The sequence below is a fragment of the Fopius arisanus genome, unplaced genomic scaffold (genome assembly GCF_000806365.1).
Source record: "Fopius arisanus strain USDA-PBARC FA_bdor unplaced genomic scaffold, ASM80636v1 scaffold00079, whole genome shotgun sequence".
Taxonomy (NCBI): Eukaryota; Metazoa; Arthropoda; class Insecta; order Hymenoptera; family Braconidae; genus Fopius; species Fopius arisanus.
The window spans coordinates 160570-170106 of NW_011887818.1; the positions used below are offsets into that span (position 1 = coordinate 160570).

Sequence of the window (9537 nt, forward strand, 5' to 3'; positions counted from 1 at the left end):
TCTATATTCTATCGAAATTGAACTTGCAATTCGTATCAATCACTGGAAATAAATGGGAATTAACATTAATCTCACATTTAATTTCTATTTGTTCGCCTAGAAATCGAATTAAGCTATCAATTAAATTTAATTTCTCCGTCATTTCGTCTCAAATTCTGATGGGAAAAATTTTCTTTCTTCATCATATTTCCACCAATTTTTGATTGATTCTCATTTTCCAAAATTAAAAAATCACACAAACTTATTATGCATAAAAATGAATCTTTCTCAGTAACTCCTGTCTTCTTTTTTCTTGTATACTAGTCTCAAAACTCTGGGATTATATTGACTATATAAATTCAGGGTCCAGAAATATAGAGTCGACATTCAATGTTCGCGATATAACTCCTACGTATGACTGTCATTCAAATCATATAGCTCATCTCTTTGGCTATATAAAGTATCGAGAATTATAGTCCACAAGTTGGTGAAATTAAAGCATCACGCGATAAAAAATAACTCCGTGTCTACCTGGCTGGAGTTTCTAGTCACTAAAAAGGTTCGTCAACTATTCTCGATTAATTTTTATCACATTCTTTTCTTTACATAATCCTACAGTTCCTATCTTTGACGGTTTGGTAATGGTTACTGAATTGAATTTATTCATCAACAACTAAACCGTGATTGTCACTAACTAACCTTGAGGTTAACGTAACCTCAATGTTTTCTATTTATTTTTTATCCAAAGGCAAACTGTTTTATTTCTATTAGTACAATTGATCACATCGATATCAATTATAAACATCTACGTATGCGTAAAACTGCTTGACCATTTGTGATTAATGTGCAGTGATTGCATTTTAGTTTTTCATTTAATTCCATTGGCCCAATCTGGTTTAATTTAACGGGTAATTGAATTAACTTAAATTTCATTGTGATTACGGGATTCGATTATTCATTGATTAAAATGTGAATCTTTTTTTTATTTATCCGGAACAACAATAAGACAGGAACACTGAAATGTTTTCTTTCACGTGAATTATTTCTTCGCTTTTGTAATGGAATTATTTATTTGTTTAGAACTTACTGCATTCAAATTCGGTATTAAAACTTCTGCATAACATTCCGAGTTCATTTGTATAATTTTTTTAATGAGAGACGAAAAAAATGACAGGAAAAAAGAGACGAAAAAGTTTACGAAAAGTTTATCTAAAATATTATCTAAATGTAAAAAAAATTGTATAACCCTTGCGTTTAGCTTTTTTATTGCCAAAAACGCTCTGAAATGCTGCTGGCTTTTTTTCTATAGAAATTTTATAGAATCACCAAAAAATTGATAGGAGTTTTCAAGTACAAATGGAATAAAGTTTACGAAGAATTCGATAATATTTTCTATTATATAATATAATATAATATAATTCGATAATATTTCTATATTTTGCATTGGAAATTGTAGATTTTGTGAGGATTTACTCCAATGATTTTCTTCAATCCTTTCCTTTTATATCCATAACTCGTTTATCTTTCTGCCATATTCACCAATTACAATAATGGTATAAAATAATTTCTTTAATGAACCGAGGATAAATTGATATCGGTTGGAATCGGCTAGAATTGAATCGACGGATATCTTGTAAATGAAGAGTGACAGAGAAATTTCCATAACTATTTTTTTTTGCCGAATAACATGTGAGTGAAAATAACAGTTTATATAGAAATTTCGCTATCCCTTCTTATTCAGAAGATATTCATCGATGATTGGGACTAATCTAAACGTTGCATTAATCCTAGTCTACTAAGTCTCAGCCTATTATGTCTTATAACAGGGGTTTTCCTGAAAGATTGTATTTAATTATATTTAATTGTGTTTTTAGTATTTATAGCGGATTTCAGCGATGTCATTCCTCACCAAAGAAGATCGCCAAGCCTGTTGGGACCTGCGAGATGAATATTGGAAATGTCTTGATGACGCGAAAACCGAGTCTGAGTGTCAAGAATTTAGAAAAAAATATGAAAAATTTTGTCCCTCACAGTGGGTAAGATATTAAACCAACATCATTGCATACGAATTTCGATAAACACAATGATTTATCTATTTTTTTCTTAGGTGAAACATTTTGACCGGAAGCGAGAGTACCTGAAGTTTAAAGCTCAAATTGAACAAGATGGATACATTGAAGAACATCTGCCAAAACGAGTAGGGCAGCAAAAATAGTCAAATCTCTACCAGAACGCAACCCGAGTTAACAGTGTGATGTTTAAATCAATTTTCATATTATCATTTTTGTTAATAAAATAAGTACCTGTATTAAATTAAATACGTCACCTCGTTTGTAATAATATGTTATTTAACCCTTTAAGCTGTTCTGGCAATCTATGAAAAATGCTAAGAGAATTAGAGGAAAAAAAAAGAATTTCCTCTCTTCAGGAAAGAGTTTCTATCGACACTGCGTTATTGTAACAACTGGATAGAAATCCGAACAGTAAGAACAAAATAGCTCCAGTGGATGTGCCTTGTTGTATTTATCTTCCTCGTTGAATTCTCAATTTACATCGGTCTTTAGTGAGTAATAATTATGATTATATTATATAATTATCAATAATGATAACAGAGGGAAAATTCTGCGAAACGGCTATTCATTTCTCTATCGCTCCTGGCTATTGTTTGTACTATCTCAGATATACCATAATTGAAATACAATAGTTTTGCTGGTATTTACTGGCTGACTTTCCTCTTGAAGTTATTCAAGTCGTGTTCTATCTCCTACCGATTGAGCACGAAGAAATTCAAATGCAGTGTAACGTCACCATCCATTCTACAAATGATAACGGTAAAAGCGATTAAAAAATACAATTCTCATTAAGGATTTATTACCGATAAACTTCCATTCTTCATGTTTTTTGTAGATTTCTGGGAAACTCTGGATGAGATTGACGTAGAACATTATGCCGTTTTTATGTTTTACCATTACAAAGTGACTGATAAATTTTTATAGTTGTGTCCATTTTTCTAAATTGTTAGTAAAGTTTGAATTTTTGCAAAAGTTTATTGACAATGTAGGAAAATTCTACCTGGGTGACCCATCGTGAGACATTAAACAATAATAAAGCTCCAAAACATGAGGAATAAGCTAATATTGGCAATAACAATAACATAAAAAATTGAAGTTGTAATAATGGTGATTAATTTTCATGTAGAACCAACCTGGCGTAGTCAGCTTAATTTTTTCGTCGGTCTTTATTCCTTCACGTACGAAATATTTTCAACGTTATGAAAAAATTCTTATGAAAAGGCCGATTTGAAGTTGACATAAATGTTCATGAAAGTTCCGCCAGTAACAAAGTGTCTGACTAGTCATACAAAATGACAGAAATTGTATTCATTGTTTGGCGATATTCACAATTCGTGATGAAGAGGCGCAAGTCTCATGCCACGAGTTCCTCGAAAATTTAGATCCAATTCCCGCGTGGAAAAAGATATAATACCAAAATCATAACTGAAATATATTTTTTTTACTGGAATGATATCTTAAATATATCTAACTTATACTTAAAGTAAATCTTCTATAACTCTATGTAATTGAATCAAATATATCTCATATAACTTTTTTTTTCGAAACTTACGCAACCTGTATTTGAATACAATTGTCATATTTTTCTGGATATATATTTTTTCCGTGTGGATAGAGAAAAATCATAAGTTGAATTGACATGTCGGAGGTCTAATGATCGAACGGATCAAAGTAAATATGGAAAGGTATTCAAATATTGGGTAAATTTAGTGGTGCCACCTTGAGAATTCGAGTATTACCAAATTGGCAACACCGCGCGGCGAAGAAAGCGTATACCGCGTATACCTCGCTTCGATTATCCGGTCATCGGTTGAGCAACTTTGTTGAGCGTCAATAAAAAGTAACTCGCGAAAAAAACATATTCATCGAATTTGTTGTATGCTCCGTGTTGGACACAAGCACCGCAAAATTTCACATAAAATAAACATGAAGAAAAATAAGGACGTGTCGGACGACGAGGACGAGTACTCCGCAGACGATCCTGAGGAAGTCGAGGGAGCATCAGAGGAAGACTGGAATGCTGAGCTTGGTGCTGAGGTATGTACCCAACATTTACATTTATAACTGTTAGTCTCAGGCAAATTCATCAATAAATTTTTAAGATATCCTCTAATGCCTTGTTATGCACACTTTTTATCATTCTTGTGCATATAAAAATGATTATCGATGCTTGTTGAAGTGAAAAATGCCTGATGCCACTGTCAGACATTAGCGGCCTATTACATATTTTCATGTGCTTGTGTTTCCCATTTGCCGGAACAATGAAATTAACATTTCTTCGTTATTTATTATTTCATGATATTTTTCGTTTTAATCAGGGGTATTTTTCAATGTACAGAAAATCAATATGTACTAATGGATAACTTCGTTAACCAATCATTAGAGTCCGTGTATATTGCATGACTGCGTAGAATAAGGACTTTGCCGGCATAAGTGTTCATACTTGCGATTGGCGGGAATGGAGCAACTCTCATTCAATTCTTCATTTCTAGGGTGGAACGAAGAAAAGGGCACGAAGGGGTGCGAAAAAAAGACAGCATTCTGAAGAGGAAGAGGAAGAGGAGGAGGAGGATGAGGAAGAGGATGAGGAAGACGAGGAGGAGGATGAGGAATCTGATGAGGAGGATTCAGCCAAGAAACCTAAGAAAAAGCGACGCTCTAAAAAGGAAGAGGATGACGAAGAAGATTCTGATGATAACAATTTTAATGATAACTCAGGAATTCCCCCTAAAGACTACACTGTACATGTTTTATTCACATCTTGATTCTCGAGCAAAGTGGTAAACCGGAGTATAGACATTTTTCAAGGCCAGTGCTTAGATTGTACCTGGCAATTGAAGGAACATAGCATTATTTTTGTATATTTATTTTTTATTTTTTTGTATATTTTATGAAGAAATGGGAGAGTTACAAAAATATATCTACGACAGCATCGCAATGCTCTTTTAGTTCCGGAATATTTGGCGAAAAATGGCCGTGGAAAACATATACTTATTCCATTTAACCACTTCGCAACAGAATTATACAGACTTGTACATATTCCGACAATTATAAATAATCAAATTTTTGTTTCTTTTTTTTTATATCAGTCTGGAGCATTTGTCGTCGCAAAAGCGGATGTTGGAGGCGACAGTGATCCCACTTTGTGGAGGATAGATGGCAAGGCTCTTCTACAAAAATATTTGCCATTCAAAGAAGCAGGGAAAACTCTTTATAAAAGCACATCTACGGTAATCAACAGTCTTTCAAATATTTTATTCATTAGACATCCCACAAAATCTTGTTGCAACTTCTGGCCTCAATATTTTGATCTCTATATTTTCATAACTCATTATGCATTCAGAAATGCCGGAGGAAACTAATTTATAGCCCTCTATCTCTTCAAATAATGAGCCATTGCATGATAAGGTGTTTGTACTGATTTTTTCCATCAATTGATGTTGGCTGTACTGATTGTGTTGAGAAAAAACACTGCACGTGGTTTTCAATCAAAAACAGTCCACATGAAAAAAAAATGTATCATTTTTCTTTTAAAATCATTTTTTACCTGGAGAATTCGTATCTGAAACTTAAGAAACTTCACGGAGTACCATTGCTCTCCATTTTTCTCTATAATTGTTTCTTAGCGAAAAGCTGAGAAAAATATATAAACAGTATATAAAATTTGAAACGTGGATTAATTATTATCCGAATTTCAATTAGATGAAAAAGTAAAATGATTGAATTTCAAGATCTTCACACTGTCGCAATCTGATTGCTTAATAAATTCATTTAAAGAAGAATTCGAATTACTCCTCGTGAATCCACAATTTGATTTTATATCAGTATCGAAGTAATAATTGTGATAAGTCGACTTATCTCTGCAATCAGTTTGTCAAGGATATCTCCAAAATTATGAGAGATAGTAATTTTTTCACACCTTTCTGCGTAGCTCTTCATAAACTATAAAAGAAGGCGAAAAATTGCCAGAGGCGTCGTGAACATTCTGTTATTATAAACGAAATAAAATTTGTTTTGATTTTTCCTCAGTACTCGGGATGGTCGGTGAATAATAAAGACAAGTACTTGGCGGCCCAGGTTACCTTCAAGGTGCAGAACAGAAACGAAACAGTCGTTGAGCTCCACCTTGATCAACAACAACAAGAAAGCGTAAAGTAAGCGTTTGAGAAGTAAATAAAAGCGGAAGAAATCGGATCCACGTATCATCAGTGTCGTTTGACTATCTTTAAACTCACGTTTCAAATTGACCATTCACATGCTGTAGTCGAATGATTCTTCTCTTTATTCCAGGGTAGATAAAGAAGGGTAAATATCCTCGGAATATTTCTTCAACTCCATCATTTTCTGTTTATTTACGAAGTTCTACTTGGTGAAACAACTTGGTACATCGATTAAACCAAAGGAATTAATGTCGCACTTTTTTCTTTCATTTTTTATGAATCTCCCTGCCCTCAACAATTTCAATAAAATGAATGCCAATTTACGAAAGGGAGCATTGAAGGTTATTATTGTGATTTTCACATCAACATAATGTTTCAAAGATTTTCAGCAAAAGCGCCATATTAATTCATTGCTGAACAAGCTAGCCACAAAATCATAGGTACAGACTGTTGTTCCATTGTTGATGAAAAATACTATCACACGTGTTTAAATGTATTCCAAACATTGTCATATATTACTGATACAAAATAACTATTTCCAAAAATGAACCTTTTGTTTACCATCGTGGATTCGAATAATCATTGTCATAATTGACAATGTCATTTTTTCAAAATAGCAGTAATGTTATGATAATCATGTACGACTCATTATGGATCAATTCTTATGTTTTAAAGAAATTACTGAGTGAGTGAAAAAAATGTATAATCTCCCTTTTGTTTTTTCCGTTCTTATTCGAATAAAAATTGTGAAAATGTGAATAACTCTGTCTTCATTAACTTGTTTACACTTTGACATAAGAAAATATCTGATTATTCGGTAAAGATGCAGTAAAGAGCCCTTGTCCCCTGACAGAATTCCATTCAAATCACTAATCCAACCGTCCCTTATTATTAGGTTGTCGTAGTAATCTATTGTTGTGAAGACGATTTAATATATTAATATATTAATAATACCACGCATCACTGCTCTTTGCGTTATCCAAAGTCATCGACGTGAACGTGGACGTGGTGGTGTATCTTGTCTCATGACAACATATGTTGATACAATTACAAACAACATAAAGATATATGAATGCAAACACAAGAATAGATCAACAATGCTTTACGCTACCGCTCTTCTATCATTCTCCCATACGGCTGTCAATATATTTAATAATTAACGTAATAATTGGATGTGGTAGATGAGAGCTGAGGGGTAAGCTGTTACATTGCTAATTACCATTCGTGTTTACACTTGAATGTTGAGGTGGGTGAAGTGTGTTGATTGTCGCAAGTATTTTATCGATCACATGATACTCAATACTACGTTTGAATGAGTACTCACAAAGTATTCATGATAGAGATCCTTTATCCTGCATTCGCCGAGTTCACACAAGTATCCTGGCGATACGTTAGACGCATTTTCACCCGCAATGCCGATCACACGCGAAATTATGAAAACCGCTAACTGTCAACGATAACGTTTTATCAGAACTAGGTACCTTACTTATTTACGAGTTTAATCTCTATAGACTAGATTACGGATGTTCGACACCCTTTTAGCCAGAGCTCACATTTTTTAATACTTTCCTGGTAACTCGCTGATGGAATTGACGTAAAAAAATATGTTCTTGCGTTCTGTTATCGTTTAATGGCTCAGGAATTTTCGTGGTGGTGTAATCATTTTGCGATTTTTTTTTAATTTAGGAAAATGTTTGTACCACCTTGAAATTTCGTGAGCCATCAGATAAAACCAGAACGCAAAAACATTGCTTCACGTCAATCCCATCGTAGGTTCGTCGAAAAAAGGAAAATAATGTGAATTTTGGCCGAGGAGTGTAGAAGATCATGAAGAGGTTTTTCTAGAGATGAATTTACTATATATTTATCGATTATTTAGTAATCGCCACCAGAAGAAGTGCGATTGTGACGTCTATTTTTTTATATAATTTCACAATTTCACAGTCCAGGAATTCCAACGTCGATTAGGATATTATGGATATTATAGCAATATAATAACTTAGAGTGTGCGCTGCACCTGCAAGTTGTGGTAAGTTCTACAAATTTGCTGTTTTAATCTGTCTTGATTTGTATAGAATTTTTCACAATATCCCAAAAAACTCTGCCAAGTTCTGAGTGTTAAAAAAAATTCTCATATAAAATTTTAGAATCACAATGAAGAGGATCGATGAAGGAACAATTTTGGTAATTATATCTTAAAATGCTCTTTTCTACCTTTTTTTTAAAGCTCTTTGTATGACCGTTCACTTGGATGAAAATCTCAAAAAATGAAAAGTCTTAATTTTGTTTTTGGTAATTACGTTAAAAAATTACAAAGTATTTCATTGCATATTTCTTAGTATTTCTTCTTCCAGTCAATTCAACAATTTTTTAGATAAACTTGTCATGAATTCTTCCCAAAACCGTAAGAAGTTTAGGTGATTACTACGTAATTGAAACAATCGATATTCAATGAACCTCCAGACTTTTAGTGTGAATCAACATTCGTCTTTTTATATTTACGTTTCACTTCCAGATTTGTTTCCATCGGGTTCAAAATGAAAAACAGTAAATATTCTCCTTTAAGATAATTATTTATTACATAATAAATTCTGAAAACTAAAAATACATTGGAGTAGAAGTACAATGGGGTATGCCTCATTCGCATTCGAATCTACTTCGGTTTCAATAGTTCATTTATCGAAGGGGCAAGGGAAAAGTCTTATTCTTTTCTTCAGTAAAATATAACAAAAATCAATATAAATACCCAAGAAAACTTGAGTGACTATGTGAAATGAGCGGTTGTTCCCTTTAAACATAACAGATCCGTTCCAAGAATAAAACAATAACTAAGATATGGTAAAACTTATGTACCCATTGCGCAAATACTCATATCAAAAGACATACGATTATAATATTTAAGGATATATAAATTTGGATAAATTGCTCATTATTCGCTCGTAAACTATTGCAAATCCAATATCCTTCTACAAAAAATGTTTTATGAACACACTAACTCGAATGAAATTCGAGTAAAAATGATTGAACGTAAAAATTTGACTACCAATGCTATAATATTATGATAGGTACGACCGGTGTCGTTAATAAACCGAATCATACGCAAGGTAGTCAATTAGTACGTTTTTAAAATTTGTTAAAGAAAAACAAAATCGCGTAAACTATTCCAAGAATTTATATTCATACAAATACGTATGATAAATCTCTGTGGTATCAGGAATACCAATAAATTGATAAAAAAATATATATTACAGATCTATCCAAAATAAAAATTATTGACCAAAATTAGGCGCTGATCGCCTCTTGAGCAAATATAGCTCAGGAGAATT

The 9537-nt window shown here is 32.8% G+C and overlaps 3 protein-coding genes and 1 long non-coding RNA gene across 6 annotated transcripts in view; 3 read left to right on the forward strand and 1 right to left on the reverse strand.

The window, feature by feature from the left end:
• Positions 1-7624, reverse strand: part of LOC105270138 (N(alpha)-acetyltransferase 30 A) — a 10736-nt gene extending 3112 nt beyond the window's left edge. Inside the window, exons 1-2 of one of the 2 annotated variants that reach the window (XM_011310865.1) lie at positions 3185-3320; positions 2306-2795 (exon numbers count right to left, since the gene is read on the reverse strand). The gene's annotated coding sequence lies outside the window, so the exon portion shown is untranslated. Of the gene's footprint in view, positions 1-2305; positions 2796-3184; positions 3321-7535 lie in introns of those variants that run through there. The other variant, XM_011310866.1, reaches the window with a different exon arrangement.
• Positions 23-2297, forward strand: LOC105270137 (cytochrome c oxidase assembly factor 6 homolog). The gene is made up of 3 exons (XM_011310863.1): positions 23-538; positions 1854-2015; positions 2087-2297. Exons 2-3 carry the CDS (start codon positions 1875-1877, stop codon positions 2192-2194), a joined length of 249 nt encoding a protein of 82 aa, XP_011309165.1. The 5' UTR covers positions 23-538; positions 1854-1874; the 3' UTR covers positions 2195-2297.
• On the forward strand, positions 3823-6481 carry LOC105270136 (VID27-like protein). Its single transcript, XM_011310862.1, has 5 exons — positions 3823-4088; positions 4544-4792; positions 5141-5281; positions 6081-6205; positions 6342-6481. Exons 1-5 carry the CDS (start codon positions 3930-3932, stop codon positions 6358-6360), a joined length of 693 nt encoding a protein of 230 aa, XP_011309164.1. The 5' UTR covers positions 3823-3929; the 3' UTR covers positions 6361-6481.
• On the forward strand, positions 7613-9531 carry LOC105270135 (uncharacterized). Of its 2 annotated transcripts, none has more exons than XR_892503.1 (3): positions 7613-7688; positions 8156-8240; positions 8359-9531. It is a non-coding gene; the product is annotated as an uncharacterized lncRNA (long non-coding RNA). The 2 variants fall into 2 exon arrangements; XR_892504.1 differs by lacking the exon at positions 7613-7688 and adding an exon at positions 7737-8046.
• Positions 9532-9537: the final 6 nt, after the last annotated feature.

Bases quoted from the DNA above. Each gene is read 5' to 3' on its own strand.
- LOC105270137 (XM_011310863.1), top strand. From the start codon at position 1,875: ATGTCATTCCTCACCAAAGAAGATCGCCAAGCCTGTTGGGACCTGCGA. The intron at 2,016-2,086 runs GTAAGATATTAA...TTTTTTTCTTAG, and splicing joins AATTTTGTCCCTCACAGTGG to GTGAAACATTTTGACCGGAA.
- LOC105270136 (XM_011310862.1), top strand. From the start codon at position 3,930: ATGCTCCGTGTTGGACACAAGCACCGCAAAATTTCACATAAAATAAAC. The intron at 4,793-5,140 runs GTACATGTTTTA...TTTTTATATCAG, and splicing joins TTCCCCCTAAAGACTACACT to TCTGGAGCATTTGTCGTCGC. The intron at 5,282-6,080 runs GTAATCAACAGT...ATTTTTCCTCAG, and splicing joins TTTATAAAAGCACATCTACG to TACTCGGGATGGTCGGTGAA.